Consider the following 21795-nt stretch of genomic DNA (forward strand, 5'->3'; position numbering starts at 1 on the left):
TGAACAACATGTGCCAGGAACTGTCCTAAGTACTTTACAAATATTATCTCATACATGACTGTTATGGATATGTTTTGCATGACTACACATGTATAACCTATATCAAATTGCTTGCCTTCTCAATGCAGGGGGGTGGGGAGGGAGAAAGGGAGACAATTTGGAACTCAAAGTTTTAAAAACAAATGTTAAAAATTGTTTTTATATATAACTGGGGAAAAACAAAATACTAAATAAAAATGTATTAAAAACAACAAATATCTCATTTGATCCTCACAATAACCTTAGGAGGTAAATGCCCATTTTACAGTTTATCCCCATTTTATAGTTTGCAAACACACACACACATATGTATAATATATATATGTGTATATATGCATGTATGTATATGTCCTATCTAGCCTTATATCCTATAATGGCTTAGCAATGCCATAGAAAACCATAGGCCAAGGGAAAAGCATTTAGCAAGGTTTCTCCCAAACCTTAAAAAACTTGGTAAAACATGGTGCTGTCTCCATCCTAGGTTGGCCTCTTGGATGTGATGCCTTCTGAAATGCTGCCCAGCTAACCTCTGCTCATCTGAAACAGTTACTCCAACCGTAATGTGCATTATCTCTACCAATGCATTCTGAGAAATCATGGTATCTTTGTCCAAACCTTGTCATCAAAAAGCAAAGCACACTTTATAATAACTGGTGGTTGACTGTTTCTGGTCCACTCACATCTTTGCTTTTCTCATCTCTTCATTGGGTCAGATGTGAGACAGCATCTACAGAATTCACTACACCTCATGGTCCTTGGGCAGGACTGAAATCATTTTGGGGGGGGGATACGGAGGGCTGGCATTAAACTGGCAATTATACAGGCCCCATTACTTGTCTGTTTAACCCAGTGTTTGAAAAAAGAGATGGAGAAGAGGACTGCAAGGATCACAGCATTTAAACTGGAGAAATAAAAAAGTCAGACAGCTGGGCCCTTCCTGGACCTCATCCATGCCTACTTCAAATTTTTTTTATTAAGATTTTTTATTTTTAGTTTACAACACTCAGTTCCACAGGATTTTGAGTTTCAGATTTTCTTCCCCCCGCCACCACTTCGAATTTTTGGTTTCAACTAATGGAGGGGCTTTCTATTTCAGTTGTCCTTAGATCAGGGGTTCTGGACCTGGGCTCTGTAGGCTTTACCAGGCTGCCAGAAGGATCTCCACAACACAGAGAAGGTCAAGAACCCTATTTAGAGCAAGGTCAACTGGACAGTCATTCAAATTCATGCAACTCTCCTTCTACTTTGAAGCTAGCTTGCTATACATTCGGCCCTCTGCCCGGTCAGCTTAGAATCCTCTGCTCCCTTTTTCTAGGGCACAGTCAGAAAATGAGTGTCAAGGTCTGGATCCATTCCTGCAATCCTCCCCAACCCCTTTTCTTTGTAGACTCTCAGGAGTAAGTTGGCCATGAGGTTGAGAGATACCAGGGCACCATTATGTAAGAGGGCATCATAACATATCAATGGAGGGTCACTGGCTTAGTCATGCCACAGAAAACCACAAACCAAGGGAAAAGTACCTGGTGGGTCACTTCAAGTTACCAGGCAATCAATGAGTATTTGTTGATTTGGAAAAAAGGGAAAGAAGGAAAGAATATGAAGGAAGAAAGGAATACAAATGAAGGAAGGAAGGAAAGAAAGAGGAAGGAAGGAAGGAAGGAAGGAGGAAGGAAGGAAAGAAGGAGGAAGGAAGGGAGGAAGGAAGGAAGGAAGGAAGAAAGGAAGGAAGGAAGGAAGGAAGAAAGGAAGGAAGGAAAGAAGGAAGGAAAGGAGAAGAGCCAGTTGTTACAAGCACACTTTTTATATACTGCTGGCAGAACAGTTCAGTGTTTATCTCGCCCTCTCCCAGGCTCCTAGGATTTATGATCTGGCCTCCTTTCAATGATTAACAGCCTGTAGGCACAGAAGACACTGTTCCACGTCTGGAGGGCAAAAAGAAATATTTCCTGGGCCTATGTGAACCAGAGGTTGGGAACACCCTTGGGCCTGGGCAGAGTCTGCACAGAATCACAGGGAGCAGTTGGCTTGTAGTGAAGAGGTGGGGTAGAAAATAAAACATTTAGCTTACCTTTTGCTGCCAGAATTTCCATCCCGTACAAAATTAGAACTGTGTTTATTGATAGAATAGTTAGTCAGGTGCATGCATATATCATCCTAGAAAGTCAATGAGTTCAGGAAGTCAGAAAGGAAAATTCAACATACTTCAATCCCATTTAATAACCATTTATTATCATTATCATTATAGATTGTCATATATTATAGCCCTTGCTATGTGCCAGACACTAGACTCTGGGGGTTTGGGATACAAAAATTGAAGCAGTCTCTACCTTTGATGAGGGTGGGAGGGAAGTTTAAAAAACATAAACTATATATAGAAAGGAAATACAAATTTGGGAGGAGGTGGGGAGAAGGACAAATTAACCATCAGAAAGAGCAGAAAAGGCCTCAGGTAGGAAGGGGCATTTGAGCTGCTCTTGAAGGCAGCTGGGAATGCCAACAGGCAAAAGGAAGCAAGGAAAGAGCATCGTGGGCACGTGGGACAAAAGAACGGAGACAGAAGATGGAATGGAGACCATAAGGGGGACAATAGAGGTCACGGTCAGACTGTGAAGGGTTGTAGATGGCCAACAGAGGAAGCTGAATTTTATACTAGAGGAAAGAGAAGGACCCTGAAATGTACTGAATGGCATGACAGTGGCATGGTTATCACTGGGCCTTAAGAATATCAATTTGCTATGTGGAGCATGAATTGGAGAAGAAGAGAGCATAGAGGGAGATCCAATAGTTTGTTATTGCAACAGCATGGTACATTGCACATATTTTCAGACTTTTTCAATGTGTTAATCAGTTTTGTTGGTTTTTTCCCTCTTCTTTCTTTAAAAAAATATATGTATATGTATGTATATATATGTAGATATGTAGATATATGTAGATACATATTGTTATGTGGAAAATTTCGATGATGTAAAAAAACCAAAAGATACCATTTTGTGTTTTTTTTTAAGAGAAAGGTATTGCAACAGTGCAGGGGAGAGGTGCTGAGGCCCTGATTTAGGGTGGTAACTATTCGTGTGGAGATGTGTGGTAGAATCAGTAAGACCTGGCAACTGATGAGAGGTAAGAGTGAAGGCAAGGTGGTACCTTTAATAGACCTCAGAAATTAGGAAGAGGAGTGGGTGTACAGGGAAAGATAATGAGCTCCATTTTAGACATAAGGCACTTGAAATGGATATGGAATAACCAGGAGGCAATTGGTGACAAAGAACTGAAGCTTGGGAGAGAGTTTAGGGCTTTACATGTAGATGTGGGAGATCCTAGGGAAGAGAGGAAAGAGGAGGGGAAGGGAGCAGAGAGGAGAGAAGGGGAGAGGAAGGGAGGGGAAGGGAGCAGAGGGGAGAGAAGCGGAGAGGAAGGGAGGAGAAGGGAGCAGAGGGGAGAGAAACGGAGAGGAAGGGAGGGGAAGAGAAGGGAGAGGAAGAGAAGGGAGGGGAAGAGAAGGGAGAGGAAGGGAGCAGAGGGGAGAGAAGAGGGCTCAGGATAGAGCACTGGGGTACACTTACACATGGGAGTCAGGATATGGATGTTGATTCAGCAAAGGAGGTTGAGAAGGAGTGGTCAGACAGGTGGAAGAAAAACCAGGAGAGAGTAATATCAGCAAAACCCAGGAAATAGAAAGTAGGAGGAAAGATGTGATGAACAGTGTCAAATGATGCAGAGGTCAGGAAGGATGAGAACTGAGAAAAAAGATTGTGAGGAGTTAGCAGTGAGATCACTGGCAACAGAGGCAAAAATTTTGGTTTAGTGGTGGGGTCAGAAGCCAGATTACAGGGTGAGGAAATGGAATCAAGCAGTGCTGATAACCCTTTGTACCCATTTTGTTATGAAAGGGAAGAGAGCTATAGTGTGGCAGCAGAGGGTAGTGTTGTATGGTGTTAAGGAACTGGACCCGGAGTCAAGATGCCCCGAGTTCAAATTCTGACCACCTCAGACACATTGTAGCTGTAGGACCCTGAACATGTCCCTTAACTGCTCTAAGGCCTCAGTTTCCCCATCTGTAAAATTGAAGTGATTGGAGATCCTCTAAGGTCCCTATGATCCCTGGATGACAGTTTGAGGGAACCACAGGGGATTAGCTTCTGTCCTTTCATTTCACTTTTTCTTTTAGCTCTTGGTGATTAAAGGGAGATACAAAGGAAGAAGGAATAAACTTGTATATAAGAAAATCAAAAGAAAGTAAAAGCTTGGAGTTTGATTTAAAAAAAACCGAAATGGCATAGCTTTATATCCTACTAAAAGGAAGTGGGATGGGCACTCTAGAATCATAAGAGTAGAAGGGAAGGCCTAGTGCACCCCTTGCCTCCACAATGGCCTCCACCCAAAGGCTGTATGGGGTTGCCCACCCCTGGGATGGACTCTCCCTGGGGCTGTACTCTGGAACCTTTAGCACAGGGCACTAAAGTAACGCACCAGGTAGGGAAAGACAGATTTGAATTGGATCATCTTTCAATGGACTGACCTCCCCTGCCCTATATTTTAGCTTATGCCTGAAACTAACAGTGGGACAAGATGCAAAATGCCCTTACTCACCAAGTTATCTGAAGAGGGGTTAGAATAAGAGGTGGTGGCAAACCGAGCTAGGCCCTCCTTGTACACAAAGATCCTGAGGGGATCACAGGAGGTCACTAACACATAGATACGAAGGTCGAACTTGAAGCCATCAATGATAAAAGGCTGAATGAAAGAAGGAAACAAAAACCATACAGAGGTGATCTGAGAGGAGCTGACATTTGCTGCTGCCTTCCTCTCAGGCCCATTCTCGGAGATGGACTAGGGCTGGTGGACGGCAGAGGACCAATGCTTTGTTCCTAAATTCTCAAGTGAGCCCAGACAAGGCACTGAAGCTCAATGTTTGTCGGGGTATCTGTCTGTTAAATGGTGTGCCTAACCCACCTCACAAAGATGTCTGAGGAGCAGAGGAGACCTTTGGGGGAAAATATCTGTGTACAAATGCAAGGTGCCCTCACTCTTCAGCATGATTTCCCTCTGGAATGTTACTGTAAAAAGATGTGAAGGGAAGAAAAACTGTCTAATTCTTTAACCCAGGGATTCTACTGCTGGGATTATATCCCAGTAAAATATTTGAAGATAAAAATGGTTATGGCAGACCTGAGTTCAAATCTTCCCTCTGATGTTTGACAGCTGTGTGACCTTGGACAAATCACTTAACCTCAAAAAAAATTAAGAATTTTTTAAAAATCACTTAACCTCTCTAGGGCTCCATGTCCTCATCAATAGAATGAGATGATTGGACTAATTGGCCTCTCATGTGCCTTCTAGCTATAAATCTATGATATCTCATTACTGGGAATGAACAAATTAGGGCATATGAACATAACGGCATATAACTACACTATAAAAATGACAAATATGCAAAAAATCAGAAATGTGGGAAGGCAACTTTGTATAAAGTGAAAGCAGCAGAGATGACAGAATAATGTACACAATGGATACAACGTAAATAAGATCAACTCAGCTCGAATGAAGGAAACTGACAAAAATAAAGGCTGCGTTTCTCAGAGTCGTCTTCTGTATCTTGATGACTTGGACTCGAATCCCAGATCTGTCACTTGCTCACAATCTGACCTTGGGCAGATTTACTTTACATCTGTGGGCCTCAATATCCCTATCTGTAAAATGAGGGATTGTACAACACGGCCCCTACAGTCCCAGTTCTTAAGCTAGGATCCTATAATCCAGGGCCCACAGGGGTGGCTAGGTGGCGCCATAGTGCACAGAACACTGGGCCTGGAATCAGGAGGACCTGAGTTCAAGTGTTACCTCTTAGGCACTTACAAACTGTGTGACCCTGGGCAAGTCACTTCACCCAGTTCATCATCTGTAAAAATGAGCTGGAGAAGGAAATGGCAAACCACATCAGTGTCTCTGCCAAGAAAATTCCAAATGGGGCCCCAAAGAGTCTGACACAACTGAAAAGGACTGAACATTATCCATTCTCTTAACAACTGATAAAACTGCCCTTCAGACAACGTTTAGGTGTATGCTGAGAAATGTCTGACATGCCAAAACGAAATGAATCAATAATTTTCTTTTTAAAAAAGAAAAAAAATGTCCACTGGCCATTCCTACTGAGAGAAATACAATTCTCCCACTCCTATGCGAGTTTATGCTGCTCTCAGATCTGTGAGGTGGGAAACTAGTCACTCTTCAATAAGATTCTCATCCTCAGGCTGACATGAGACAAGAGACTAACTGAAAAGAAGAAAAAAATCCTCTCACCGGATGGCACAGTGGCTAGTGACTCAGTAAGACTGGAGTTCTAATCCAGCTAAGACATTAATTTCTGTAGCCCTGGGTAAAACACTTAACTTTCCTGGGTCTCAGTTTCCTAGGTGGTAAAATTAGACTCGAAGGCCTCCACAGTCCCTTCCAATTCTCAATTTTTGATCCTATGAAGTGTCTCTTTTGCCCCAGTTTGTCAGTGTGGGGTACCTCAGTCTGACAGTGAGTGCCCAGGCTCTGACTCGGGCACGTGTGAGCATCCTTGGTTCAGGAAACAGGTAGATGCCCCTAAAGCAGGCTCTTGGCCTTCTTCCACATACTGCACAGTGGAAATCAAACGATAAGGACGCAAAACAAGTGATAAACAACCACGGGTTTTTTTTAAACTCACCTTTGAAATATAGAGCTGGCAGATCATATCTTCTCCTGGCTTGATATCTCTCACAGACCGCGTAACAAATATACCTTTCCCTTGGCAGCCGGAGTCCGGCTTACAGATAAAGGTCTTAAATTTTTTTGACCTGCTATAGTTCTGCAAATCGCCCCAACTACAGGCGCGAGTGGAGAGGAGATAAGAAATAAGAAGTACGTTAGCAAGTGATACAGCTCAAAGCAAGGCTAACGCTTCAAAAACAAAACAGATGAAAAACTGGGGAAGGCAATGGCTTTGATAAGATAATAATAACAATAATAAAATGTTCACCAACATTTATAGTTCACAAAATGCTTAAGACCCTTGTAAATTTGCCCCCTCTTCTTAAGCAAGTGGGAAAGGCCCTGGGTTTAGAGCTAATGACAGCTGGCTTTTATTAAGCACTTACTAGACCACCAGGTGGCGCTACAGTGCACAGAGTGCCAGACCTGGAGTCAGGAAGACTCATCTTCTTGAGTTCAAATATGACCTCAAACAATTACTAGCTATGTGGCCCTGGGCAAGTCACTTAACCCTGTTTGCCTCAATTGGAGGTTGTATAACATGGTCCCTAAAGCCCCTTCCAGCTCTAAATCTAGGACCCTATAATCCAGTGCCCATAAGGACACTAGCTGGCGCAGTAGATGGAGCACTGGACCTGGAATCAGGAGGACCTGAGTTCAAATGCAGCCTCAGATTGTACTAGTTGTGTGACCCTGGGCAAGTCACTTAACCCTGCCTGCCTCAGTTTTTCTCAACTGTAAAATAAGCTGGAGAAAGAAATGGCAAACCACTCCTGTATCTTTGCCAAGAAAAACCCAAACAGGGTCACTGAACATGCCTCAACAACCACTTCTTAAACTAAATACATCTCCTTGTTGTCCCTCACATGCAGCATTCTATCTCCAGTCTCTGCCTTTGTTTTGGCTGTCTTCTAGCCTCTGCCTCTTGGAATCCTGGGTTTCCTTCAAGACTCAACCTGCAGGAGGCCTTCCCTCAGTGGCTGGTGCCTCCCCCACCAAGATCACCCTGTCTCTGTTTTGCAAAGGTTTTGTATGTAGCTATATACGTGCAAGTTGTCTCTACCATCAGAATACAAGTCCTTTGAGGGCAGAGAGTGATTCCTTTTTGTCTTTGTATCCCCACAGCCTAGCAGAATGCCTGGTACCCAGTAGGTGCATAATAAACTCTTGCTAACTGACTCAATGATTTTCTGATAAAAGAGAAAGAAAAGTTGGGAAGACTAAAGTAGGAAAGGAAGCACAAAGAGACACTTACTCTGCCGGAAGACACCACGTTTTAGGGAAAAAATGGAATTCTTTAGGGAAAAGCTTTATCATACGACTCATATTCCTGGCCAGCAGGTCCTTTCGGCAGATTTCACTCATTCCAGGGAAGTGGTTGATCTTCTGCAAAGAAAGTTAAAAGGTATGAGCTCCAAGCTCAACTCCAAGCAGGAAATGAAAGCAGTCACACACAAGGAACCAATCCTCACAGTGCATGGGAGCTTGGGGCCAGACTTCCTCTGCTCCTCAGAGCAGATGCTGCCCCTACACTGGGGACTGATCAGGCCCTCGTACCTGGTAACTCTTCATTTCCATTACTCGATCCAGGGAAACTGAGAAGTCTGTCCAATAAAGGGTCCAGTCATCATGGTCTCCTCCCTCACGTAAGCCATAAAGCTTGGCTGCCCGACGAACTGCATTAGATATACAGAAAGAAGAGCACATCAGATCACAAAGCAGAATGGGAGAAGACCTACCTGGTGTCAGATAAGCTGGGCACTGTCTGCTCTTTTTTTTTCTTTTTTTTTAAGGCAATCAGGGTTAAGTGACTTGTCCAGGATCATACTTCTAGTGTCTGAGGCCATATTTGAACTCAGCTCCTTCTGACTCCAGGGCCAGTGCTCTATCCACTGCACCACCTATCTGCCACTTCTGCTCTCTATTTCTTACAGCCACCCTCTCTCCCCTTGCCTGAGACAGGTGCCATCACTGATGGCAAATGGGATGGGTACAATTCTATTGAAGAACACAGCATGTGTGGCTTATCTATGGCAAACTTCAATCTAAATTCATGGCTTATCTTTGGCACAGAGAACAAACTAAACTGTTTCCACACTATCTGTTTACTGGACACTCAAAGAACACAAATTAATTGTGGTACAATGGAATGAGCCTTGGACTTGGGGTCAAGAGAACCTGGGTTCTAATCCTGACTGACACAAAGTATCTTGCAGGACTTTGGGCAAATCATTTAACATCTTTGTACCTCAGTTTCCTCACCTGTAAAATAAAGGGATTGGACTGGATGATTTCTAAGTCCCTTCTGAATTGAGATATATGATCCTAAGCCTGAGAAAACTTAATTAGGATGTCTGGGGAAAAAAGGTTACCTTATACTTTACTACTGAATATCATTAATTTTCGGATTGTCCATTTTGAGATTAGCTATGTTTGCTACTAATCTGGAGAGTACGATAAAAATGCAGAGGGAAAAAACTGTTGAATGGGATGTGCAAGGGTGACAGATGCCTCCCCTCTAGCCTTTGTGGTCATGACCTCATACCATATATGCCTCAAAGCTGCTGTCCATACAGCTGACATGACAGCTAGAGGTATAAAGTATGTGGAAGGTGTGTATTCTTGGCCTCCCTTGTTGGAAACCAGGCATCTCTTGGGAGACTAGTCCCCTGGATATTTAGCTTGGACTATGAGAAGGGAGGCAGCTAGTAGTGCAATGGAGAGTGTTTTCAAATCGGACCTCAGACACTCACTAGCAGTGTGGGCAAGTCACTTAACTGTTTGCCTCAATTTCCTCATCTGTAAAATGAACTGGAGAAGGAAATGGCAAAGTAGTCCAGTGTCTTTTCCAAGAAAACCCCAACATAGCGTCATGTAGAGTCAGACATGACTGAAATTGGATGGGAAGGGAAATACAGGATTTGGAATTACTTCCTTGTATCCTTAAGGACACATAAAAAAGCAATCTGGCCCTTCCAAGGAATCCAGGGGCTCACCAACCAAACTTGGTTCCCCAGACACAAAATGCTCACCACTCTCATATCGGCAACTGGATAGATTGATCACCAATCATCTGGAAAAGAGAAAAAAGAAAGCAGCAAGACAGAGACAGAGAAACCGAAAAGGACCACAGGGTGGCGAGACCCACAAATCAGGGAGCTGTGATCAGAAAATATTCCATCTGCAACTGGGAGGGAGGGGGTCCTTAAAATCTGAGCTGTCAGGATGACTTGATCGCTTCCTTTACTTAAAACTAGTTTCCCCAGTTTCCACTGAAGGATATTCCACAGGTCCAAAGGGGGCATAGCTGTTAGGAGAATATGTACCATATGTACCATAAAGATAAAAGTATCTGATCTATTAGATGGAAATTTATGTTTTGCCTGTGGCAAATCATGTCCCCATTACCAACACGTTATTTGTCTTATATCTATAGAAAGGTAGGAGCTAGGATTATGGATCTTTTTAAAAATATTAATTGTCTCCCTTTTTGCCCCATGTTCCCAAAAGAAGGTGAGTCAGAAAGAGTCCAAGTTTGGAGAAAGAACAGCTCCACTGCCAAATGGAGGAGGCTCAGGAGAGCTAGAGACCGATTCAGTGACTCAGATCTTGAGAGCAACACCTTTGTTGTTTTGTTCAAAATGGTCGGAATTTCCAGTACAACAGACAGCATTTATTTGGAAAAAATTACAAAAGAAAAAAAAAATTCATGTTCTAACAGTGAATAGAAATGGTTGTAGGGTTAGCTATGGTTTAGATTATCTACACCACAAGTGTCAAACTCTGCTCTGAGAGAATAGCAGGAACCAGATTAAAATGTAATTGGGAAATATTTAACAAATAAATAAAAATACCAAAGAATATAGGTAATGTTAATATGTGGTTTTCTATGTCAATATGCCTTCACAGGGATCTGGTTCGGTGGCTCCTGTTTCTATTAGAGTTTTACCTCACTGCTGGCCTTCATTAAAGCAGATAATTGAGAGGCTTTTATATTTGTATAAAAGCCACGGTTGTCTCCCAATAATCCCCTCTCTTTCTGTATCCTCCCTCTTTATAACAAGCAGCTCTCCCCAGTCTCTAAGCTCCATGATGCCCATTTACTTTTCTGAGGTTCTTGTCTCCTTGGTCTACCCTCCCCTCTCCCACTTCCCATCCTCCATTTCTAACCTCCTTCTCTTTTTCTTCTTGTTATGATGCTGAGAACACTTCTGCAAGGATGCCACAGGATCTTTCTCAACAAAAGCCAGCGTAACATGCCTTCTTGCTTCCCCCTCTACAGAGATGTCCTCTCTGTCATCTGACTCTCCCAGTTCCACTTCTTCCAAGGCCAGGAACTGAGGCATATCTGGGGATGGAGTTCTGGGAAAACAACAAGAGTGGGGCCACTGGAACAGCGGAGAGCAGTTACATGAACCCACCTCCAGGGGGACCCCCTTCCTTGTTCACTTAGATGGCAAGAGCATCCCCAACACCAGAGCAAGGGGTTAATGTTGCAAAATCTCCAACCCGCTCTGCTGGTGCAAGCCCAAGGTGGGGACTGATTCCTCCTTTTGCTGCTAACTCTATGACCTTAGGGAGTTGGCCAACCAACCCCAGGCCTGGCTTCTCTCTCCTGTGACTCTGCAGAGTAGGCTGAAACCTTCCAATGCATGGTGGCAACAGGTAAACAAGCTCTCCCTGTTAGGCAGGGTTGGTGCCAGCCTGGATACTACAACTCAAGAGGCAGTGAGCTCTAGGCCCTGCCAGGTGAGGGAGTTATTCCCAGAGGGTACAATTAGGTGCTCGGAGGAAATCTGTTAACTTTTTAAAGTCCCAAAGGGACCACTGAGAGAGTAAGTGGGTTGCTGGCTTGAAAGCTAATGCTACCTACTTGGCATGGAGCCTACCCTGAAAGGATCTATGATAAACTTATATATTCATTCTTGCTCCATTCACCTCTAAGACTCTTGGCATGTCTCCCTTTGCTTACCTTGTGGTAGAATTTAGAACTCAAAATTTGAAAAAAGAATGTTGACACTGTTTTCACATATAATTGCAAAAAAATAAAATATTAAATGATAAGAGTCCTTGTGATGAGTCAAGCTGACTTTCTGACAGTCTCTTGCTACCAGGCCTTGGTCTCTCTGCTCCCAAGTTTTTGGACAGATTGTCCTACCACTGCACAACCTCCCACCAAATACTCGAATCTCACCTCCCGCCCAACACACAGGGCTTTTGTCACAGTTCTGACCCTGATCCAAACAGCTTTCCTGGACTAGCCCCACCCATCCCATAACAATCCAACACAATCTCTAACCTCTATCTCTCAGACAACTTAGAAAATATTAATTATGTATTTCAGTTGATCCTAAATTGGTTCGCCTTGTGTTCCCAATTATAGGCGAGCTCTTCAACAGAGGGTCTGTGTCTATTCTTCGAATGCATCCCAAGTAGAGCATGTGACTTACTCAACAATATTTATACCCTCTGTCTTCTCTGGCACTAGGCTTCATACCTTTATTAAGCCCAAGAGCAGGTTAAAAATCCAGGTTCCCTCACCAATCTTTTTCTAATTACTCCCTCACCATTCTCCTTACCTCTCTCCTCAAACTCTCTAGCTCCAATATGATCCCTCCCCCATCCCTCTCCCCAGTGTACCCTGGCCCCTAGAACCATTTACCCCACCGTATACTTACCCCCTTTCCTCTTCTTCCAAGATGGACTCTCTCAAATCAATAATGGGGACCCCTTTTACATTCCCTTCCCTGCTCACACACCTGCATTGGCAGATTTTATTAATAATGCTTTACATTTGTATAGTATTTCATATCCATTTTCATATATATCATCTAACTTGATAAATTAATTCAATGAACATTTATTTATCAACCACCTCTTACATGCCAAGTAAAATGCAAGATCAAAGATTTAGAGCTAGAAAGGGCCTTAGAGGTCATCTAATCCAACCTCTCATTTTTTTACAGATGGAGAAACTGAGGCCCAGAAAGGTTAAATGACAAAATTTGGCCAAGGTCATAAAGGTATGTATCACACAGTGAATGGCAGACCCAGGATTTGAGCCCAGGGTAGTGGACTCCCAGTCCAGGACATTGGTTCTAGAGGTGCTAGGAGGAGGCAAAGTCGAAATAAGACAGTCTCTGGTCTCATGAGGTCTCACTTTGTCTAATATCTTCCTCATAACAACCCTGTGATGGAAAGCAAGAATAAAGGAAGCCAGATTGGATTTTTCCTAGAAGACAAGGCTGTTGCCTATGAGGGCTGGTACCTGCACTAAAAACAGCTTGAGTGGTCTTATCTTTTTTTTTTTTTGCAGGGGGGAAGGCCGGGCAATTGGGGTTAAGTGACTTGCCCAAGGTCACACAGCTAGTAAGTATGTCAGGTCTCTGAGGCCAGATTTAAACTCAGGTCCTCCTGACTCCAGGGCCGGTGCTCTACTCTCTGTGCCACCCAGCTGCCCCCTGGATGGTCTTATCTATTCCAATCGGAAAAGCAACTTGGGTCAATAAACTGACAGATGAAATCTAAATCCCACAGGCTATGGGACCATATGAACCTATGATCACATATTTAGAAGCGGAAAATTCCCCTATTCCTATCCCCTCATTTCACAGATATGGAAACTGAGGTTCAGAGAGCCTAAATGATTTGTGCAAGCCACACTAGCGGTGACAGAGATGGATGAACCAGGTCATCTGGTTCAGTAGCCAGTACTCAGGTCCTCCCTGTGACCAGGTAAATTTTGAGTCACATTCCAAAAGAAGTGAAGGAAAAGAAACCTTTACCTTGCCTTACTCTCTTATAGGGATACCCTGAGCTCCACTCTCCGTGCAAGGAGCCAATGTTTACCAAGCCCTTGAGGAGAGGCTCTGTTTACCTAAAGGTTAATGCTAACCTGAGGCAAGGAAACTGACCCTCATGCCAGCCTCTTCCATCTGGGATGGGTTCTGTTCCCTCTCCCTCTCTAGTCCTTGCCCAAGTGGACACATGTCAAGAGAAAAGAAAAAAAAAGTCAGTCCTCTATCACCTATAACTCTCTTTCCTCTTTCCATTTCTCTACTATCCTCTTCTATGATTTCCTTCTGTTTCATTTTTTCCCTCCCATTCTAGCCTGCATTGCTGGCCTTTCTTTGGCTTCCATAGACACATATAATTCAGTCTCACAGATGGCACTATTGACGAAACATGCAGCTAGAATCCTTGGGCTTACAGAAGGATCTCAAGAGATCGCCTGGCCCAGCTTCTGAATGAGGTGAAAAGAGAATTTTCTCTCCTCTTCTCACTTCAACCAGAGTTCAACATCTACTATTTGCCAGGCGCTGGGACTCAAAGACACAAATGAGGCTGAACAAAGATGCAGTCCCACCTCTTCTTATCTAATGAAACCAGTTACCTTGGCCCTGCCCAAGAGATTCATAGATTCAGAACTGGGAGTAACCTCAGAAATCATTTAGTACATACTATCCTCCCATTTTATAGATGAGGAAACAGGCCCAATGGTGGGGAAGCTGTACAAGATCACATAGCTACTAAGGGGCACAGCCAAGACCCAAGTGAGGATCGTCTGACTCTATCCATTGCTCTTTGGACTCTGACCTACAGCCTCCCTGCCTGACTGGAACTGGGATGCCTCTTGTGCCTTATTCATTCATTCATATGACAAACACTTACTAAGAGTCTACTAGGTGCCATGCAGTGATAAATAAGGGCTTTCAAGCTATTGGGAGAGACAGGTACCGCCAGTAAATGGAATACAAATTAGAACATAAGGGCAGAGGGAAAAAAAGTGATTATTGTCCCCTTCCCCCCACCCCCAATATTAACATTGGGACCATTCCTAAAGAGGTAAGTAAATCCCACTATATGCCCCCCCCCCCCATGTATATTTTTATTCAGGCGGAAGCTGGTCCAAAAGAGCAGCCTTGATGGGGAAAAGAGAAGGAGACAACACAAGAGGGCAACATGATTGAGGGCAGGGATGGTACAGGGGAAAGGAGGATGAGGATACTGTTGCCAGGCAACCTTGTTAACTATTTTAATAGCCTCCTATATGGTCTCTCTCTTCCCCACTCCCTATACCACACTTAGTTGCCAAACTGATATAGCAGCAGGTCTGAGCATGTCTTTCTCACCCCCACTTAGAAACATTTCAGTGGTTCCCTATTGCCAAACAAACCTACTTGCTCATACCACAACATTCCATTCCTCTGCTCAGGACTACCCACAAGGCTGGAATGCTCTCCCTCCTCCCCTTGTCCTGAGCAAATCCCTAATTTCCTCAAAAGTTCAGCTCAAGAGCCACCTACTTAAAACAAGTGGCCTTTCCCAATTCCCACTCCCACCCCCACCCAGCGCTCCTCTCCTTTCTGAAATTATTTCATATATATTTTGTATATTGTATACATATATGTATATGCATACTTCATATACATTATCTGTGTACATGCTGTGGGGTTCCCAACGAGAGCAAGGACCAGACTGTTTGATTTTTGTTTTTGTATCTATCCCCAGTGCCTGGCACTGTGGTTAGAACTTAAAAATGTTTGTTGAATTAAATTTGATGAATAGATTAGATCATATCATTGTCTCTCCTCCAAAATCTTTAGTGGCTACCCATTGTCTTAGTAGGGAAAAACCAATTCCTTGGCCTAATTGATAATCAAGGTCCTCAATTATGTAAAAACCAATTCCTTGGTCTAACTGATAATCAACGTCCTCAATTATGTGGCTCTGACCTACCACCCTCAACTTATTTCACTCTGCTCCTCTTTGAGTACTTTCATTCAACCCAAGTGGACAACTCTCTGTGGCTGGATCTTATTCTGACTTCTCCTGCCTCTATGCATTTGCATACACTGCTCATGTGCCTGAACCAGAACCTCCACATCATGTAGTAAATTCCTCTTCTCCTATGAATCAGGTGCCACCTGCTCCATGGGGTTTTCTCTGATACCCCCATCTAGAAGTTCCCAGGCAAGCAATAGGGTACGGTGGAAAAAACACTGACCATAGAGCCATATAACCAGGTTCAAATCCTGCCTCTGACATTTATAACCTATCTGGCCATGGGTAAATCATTTAATCTCCTGGAGTTTCCTCATACCTAAAATGATAGAGTTGGAGTAAATGTCCTCTAGAGACATTGTCAGTTGCAGATCAAGAATCTTGTCTTTCCTATAGTTACATATCAAGTATCCTCCCCAAATCTTGTCTTTCCTATGGATTTAACTGTATTCTAATGAATATTCTACTTACTTGTGTAACTTCCCCTTCCCGCTCTGGGTTTGAAGCTCTTTGAGCCCAAAGACATTATTATTTATTTTTATTTTTTAACATTTTATTTTTTCATACAGCTAAACACCCTGCACATGGCAGCTATAAAACAAAAGGTTTCAACAATGAATCATGTGCTATGATTACTTGTAGAAAATATGACTCGCAGTTAATGTGGCTGTCCTGTGTGGTTTGTGGAAGCAATCTCATTTCCTCGGATTATTACAACACCTTAGATCCATAAAATAAAATTTAAAAAAGCATTCCAGCATCATAGGATCCAAGGGTCTGGAAGAGGTCTTAAATTACATCTGATCTAACCCCTTCATTTTGCAGATGAGGAAATTGAGGTCCAGAGAGGTAGAAAAAACACCCTCTCAAGGTCATGCAAGCAGTAAGTTGCAAAGCCAAAATTTGAACCCAGGGCTTCCCACTCCATAGCCAATGATCACTCCATTGCACCACATGACATTAACACTTTTTGTGGAGAGGAGGGAAGAAGAGTGAGTGAGGCTCACCCTGGGGAAGGGTGGGGCCTGGGGGGGGCGGTTTGGTGTTTTTTTTTTTAAACAATAAATGAAGCTATTTTATACGTGCCACACTGTGAGAAAATACAGGAGCAGAAAGCATGCTGTACCTTGTAAGCATAAGATCTAAACCCAACCTCTCCTTATAAAGAAGAGAAAGCTAGGGCCAGAGAGAGAAAGTGATTTTCTCAAGTTCACAAAGGTAGGAATGGCTAGCATTTATGCAACCCTATTTGCAAATCACTTTATATATTATCTCACCTGAGTTCACTACAACCTGATGGGGGAGGTACTATTATTATCCTCATTTTACAAACTAGGAAACTGAGGCAGACAGCAGCCCAGAATCACACAGCTAATAAGTATCTGAATCATCATTGGAACTGAAATCTTCCAAAGAAGAGTCAGGATTTCTACTAGGTCTTCTCTCTGGAGCCACCTGCTGTGTTCCAATCCAATTGTGGCTTCTAGTCTCCAGCTCCTTAGAGCCCACAGCAGTGAAAGAGTTCACAAAGCTCAGTGCCCTAAGGTCAGCTTTGCTTGATGTATCTTCTTTTGCCCATACAATAGTATCGCATTAATATACACTAGGGTTTTTCTTAGAAGTGTACCTAGAAAAACTTTCAAAGAATTCATGCATCAGTGACCAATAAAGTCCTTTCCAATTCTGAGATCCTTTGATCTTTCCTAGGAGGGGATGGGTATGAAGCGCTAATAAGAATATAAACAGGATCCAGAGTGTGGCTGCATAGCCTTATGGGAAATGTAGTCCAAAGAGATATCTTGGAGCTTTGGACTCAAATTCCCATAAGCCTATGCAGCCACACACTGGAGACTAGTTGCAAGATGAATGAAAGAAGAAAAGCAATGCCTGATAGGTGTGTCACCAGTGGTAACCACTGTAGCCAAACAGAGATAATCAACTTGTTTTGGTAACTCAAAGAATGTTTGGCTCAGCTTTCCAAGGAGACTGGTCAATCTCATTCACCCAGAATAGATGACAAAAGCAACCCCAATGATGTCCTTCATTTTAGCATGGTGCTAATATGGTCACTGCCTAAAAGCCTAAATTCTGCATTCCCCCATGGCCATGTGCTAAGGAGCTCTAAAATCCTGACCAGCTATCTTGAAAATGCCCCCACAAAGGGATGTGGATGACGACAGGGCTGGAATAGGACAAACCCTCCACTGTCACTTGAAAAACAACCCAAAAGCAAATCCCATTGATTGAGGCTCATTTCCATATCCAAAGAAGAGCAGATTATGGTAATCTTTGCAACACTCTATACATGTTGAGAAGGAGGCGGCCCAGCTAAGTGGAAAATATTTAACACTTTCAAAATAAACATGCATGTCCTAGAAATGGAAAAGGTTTCAATTGCTTGGTGGTTCTAAGAGGCAAGTTTACTGGAGGAAGTGGATTAAATGTCACGATGCCGAAATTAGCCAATTAGCTTTATCAAGCAGCTGGACAGCACTGTAAAAAGAAATTACTGTGCCGTCCACAATATGACTGATTGACTTAAGAGTCAAGAAGATGGGAGTTCAAATTCTGCTTCAAGACACTAGCTGTATGACCAACCATTGTCTGCCTCGGTTTCCTCATCTGTAAATTAGAGATGATAATAGTACCTACCTCACAAGGTTGGTTCTGAGGGTCCAATGAGATAGTCACTCTACAGCGCTTTGCCAACTTTATAGTGCTATATAAATGCTACTATTATAATCCCCATTTCCTCTTCCTTCTCACCTCCAAAGTGGGCATTTCTTTTCTTTCAGGCTGTAGGAATAAATAAAATATTGGAATGCCTATGTTTGTTCTGTTGTTTTTTTCTCTCTTTCATCTGCTCAGACTGGACAGTTCTTACCTATTTCCAATTCTTCCCTCTTCCCCTCGAAGCCTCTTAACATGCGAGGTCACTCTGACACCCTTTCCCCCAACAACATACACTTTGGAAATCAACATACAGGAGTAGCTAGGTGGCACAGTGAGTAGAGCACTGGCCCTGGAGTCAGGAGGAACCAAGTTCAAATGCGACCTCAGACACTTGACACATGTACTAGCTGTGTGACCTTGGGCAAGTCGCTTAACCCCAATTGCCCTGACCAAAAAAAAAAAACCAACCCAGAAATCAATATACCAATAAGCATTTATTAACCTCTTACATGCCAGGCACTGTGCTGGCAATAGGGATTACAAAAACAACATTAAGATTCCCAACCCTAGGATTCCCTCCCTCTAAGGAGGGAGTCAACCTAGTCAACCTATGCTATTCCGATACAATGTGGATGCAAGTTAAGCCGGAGGGTGGGGAGGGAGCATTAGCTGGGGGACCAGAAGGGCCTCATGCAGAAAGTGGCATTTGAGCTGAATCCTGAAAGAAACCAGAGACTCCAAGAGGTGGAGAGAAGGAGGCTTGTGTATTCCAGGCAGCCATAGGCAGGAATTGAAGGTTTTGTGTGCAGAACAGCAAGATGACCTTAGCTACTGTGGAGTGATTAGAGGGTACCAACGTGTAATAAGGCTGAAAAAAGGCCTTGGTGGATCAGCACCGTCGGACTCAAGGCCTTTGCTGTTGTTCAGTCCTGTCTGACTCTTTGTGACCCCATTTGGAGTTTTCTTGGCAAAGGTACTGGTTTGCCATTTCTTTTCTCCAGCTTATTTTTTACAGATGAGGAAACTGAGGTAAACAGGGTTTAGTGACTAGCCCAGGATCACAGAGCTGGTAAGTGTCTGAGGCCACATTTGAACTTAGAAAGATGAATCTTCTTGACTCAAGGCCCCAGTGCTCTATCTACTGTGCCACCTAGCTGTGCCTGGGGAAAAAAAAAAAAAGCCTTGCTGGAAAGCAAATGGGGGCCTGTGAAATCAGAATTTGACCTTTGGCTCACTGTGCAACAGGCACTAAATAGCTGTGTCTTTTCTATGCCAGTTTCTTCCCTTAAAAACAAGGGAAAGTGACTATAAAAGCTTTAACCTTAATCAGTCTCTTATTACAAGGTTATCAAAAGGACTGATGAGGTCCCAGCTGGAAAGTGCTTTAAGTTTTTTGAAAAGCAGTTGCAATGCATGAGACACAACAGATGTCAGGAGACGGAGATGAACCTCAGACCTGGGAGTTTGTAACTCCTTGGGTTCTATTTCTGGCCCTTCCACTAGTTCAGCAGGAGGCCTGGAACAATCCTCTGTAAAATTGGAAACCAGCAACATGGGGAGGATTAAGTAATTGCTTAAGTGCTTTGCCAATATAAAATGCTTATTAATAACACTGCTACCCACCAAGAGCAATAATAATACTGCTGGGTGGCTCAGAGCCCATCTTTTTATCCTGCTGGATGGATACAGTAGAGAATTCTTCAGGTAAAGCAAAAAATGTAACTGTTTGGCTAGGATTGTGTAATGGAGCACTGGACTGGGAATCTGGATTCTAAGTGCCATTTTCTCAATGAAGCCTCTTCTGACACCCCCAATAAGCCGTCTCGTATTTATCTTGCATATATTTATATATGTACTTGTCTCCCCCATAGAATGGAAGGTCCCTGAAGGGCAAAGACTTTTATTTTTGTCTTTGCACATCCAGTGTCTAATATGGCAATCAGTATCAACTTAACAAACTGCTTATTGATTGACATTTAATACTAGCTTGGCCACAATAAGATTTTGGGATATCTCATTTAACCTCTCCTAGCCTCAGTTTACTCCATTAGACAACATAATTTCCAAGGTCCCTTTTAGTTTTATGATTCTATGTGCCCAACTTTGCTCTCAATAAGGCCAACAAATGGGACTTTCTACCATTTCCAGGGTTCACATCTATGGTAGAGCTTTCATCAGAGCTCTAAGGATTTTGCCCCATGGTGAGGAACTGGAAAGTTGGCCAAGGAGGAGATAAGGGAGTACTGAAGAAGGTCTAAAGTTCCCCTTCTCGGAAGGTTCCTCCAAAGAAATGAAGGCAGGTGTTTGGCGCAAAGGGGTCCCTGGACATAGAAGACTTAAACTCTGAGACTCTTGAGGAAGGTAAGGTACCAAAAGTCCTATTCTGTGGTAGAGTAAGAGGTTGGTTCATAGTTACTAGCTCTACAACTGTAAGGGCCTTTCTCACTTTACAGATGAGGAAACTGACGCTCGGAGAAAGGGGTGGGGGCTGGGTCAAGAAAGGGCAGGAGTGGAGGAGGAGGTCCAGACACGTATTTAAAGGGGTCTATAGAAATGGAGAGCAGAGTAGGGGTGCCAGGAGTGAAGTGGGGGTGGGATTTAAGGGTTAGTGGAAGGAATCAGGAGGGAAACTGGCAAGTTTGGGAGGTATGCAAAGGGGCTGGCTGCACGAGTTTGGGGGGCTGGAACGGAGCTTGGAGGGCACAGAATCAGGACGTGGTGGGATGGGGGCACGGTGGGCTGCAGCAGGGACATCCGGGGCAGAGAAGAGTGGGCGGCGGGCACTCTTACCCACGGTTCTTCGTGCCTCCGCTCGCCCCCATTCCGCTGTCCGTATCGCTCTCGGTCAAAGTGGACGCAGCCTCCCTCCCCCACTCCAAGGGCTGCAGGTTGTCGTTGCGCCCCATCGCCAGCCCCAAACCCACTGTGCTGTCGCCGCAACTTCGGGTGGGCCGGAGCTTGGCTTTTGAATGAGCCAGATCTCGAGCTCTAGATTGGCCCTTTTTCCTGACCGCCCTTCCCAATAAATTAACCGCCCTCTTCTTCCCATTGGGGAGAGACCGAGGGTTGTCCCGGGAGACGCCAGGACGCAGAGCCCTCGAGAACCAGCGCGAGCGAAGAAGTGAAGCTGGATTCCAGCTCCAGTCGCATCTCTGGGGAGCGAAAAATCCAGGCGCGCAAGCGCAAGGCCGGTTAAGGTAGCGAGAGTAGGGGAGGCGCGTCCGGGCCAGGGCTTGGCGTTCAGCCAATCAGCGTGCTGGGTCGGAATATTCAGATATGCCACCCTCTGCAAAAGGGTAAATAAGTTTCCAGCCTCGAATGCACACTTGTTTCTCTGAGGGTCGTGACGCAATCCACCGAACATTGTGATGTAGTCAACCTTGACCCTCCCATTAGATGGGCCAACACAAAGTGGACATGGCTTAGCCAAGGCAGCGGAGGAAGACCAACGGTAATAGGCCATACATGTATAACGCTTTACGTTTCTTTTTTTTATTATTATTGTACTTTTTTTGGACACCGGTCACTTTCCAACAAACAGCAATCAACAAGCAAAAATCATGC

At 43.8% G+C, this 21795-nt stretch overlaps 1 protein-coding gene across 1 annotated transcript in view; it reads right to left on the reverse strand.

The window, feature by feature from the left end:
• Positions 1–21795, reverse strand: part of TTLL6 (tubulin tyrosine ligase like 6) — a 58823-nt gene that overhangs the window by 18861 nt on the left and 18167 nt on the right. The window contains 8 exon segments of the mRNA XM_036755629.1: positions 2108–2193; positions 6731–6887; positions 8030–8160; positions 8332–8450; positions 9807–9847; positions 10945–11136; positions 12453–12533; positions 21022–21383. Of these exon segments, the coding sequence (XP_036611524.1) occupies positions 2108–2193; positions 6731–6887; positions 8030–8160; positions 8332–8450; positions 9807–9847; positions 10945–11136; positions 12453–12533; positions 21022–21383 (1169 nt within the window).

This window comes from Trichosurus vulpecula, chromosome 4, assembly GCF_011100635.1.
Source record: "Trichosurus vulpecula isolate mTriVul1 chromosome 4, mTriVul1.pri, whole genome shotgun sequence".
NCBI lineage: Eukaryota > Metazoa > Chordata > Mammalia > Diprotodontia > Phalangeridae > Trichosurus > Trichosurus vulpecula.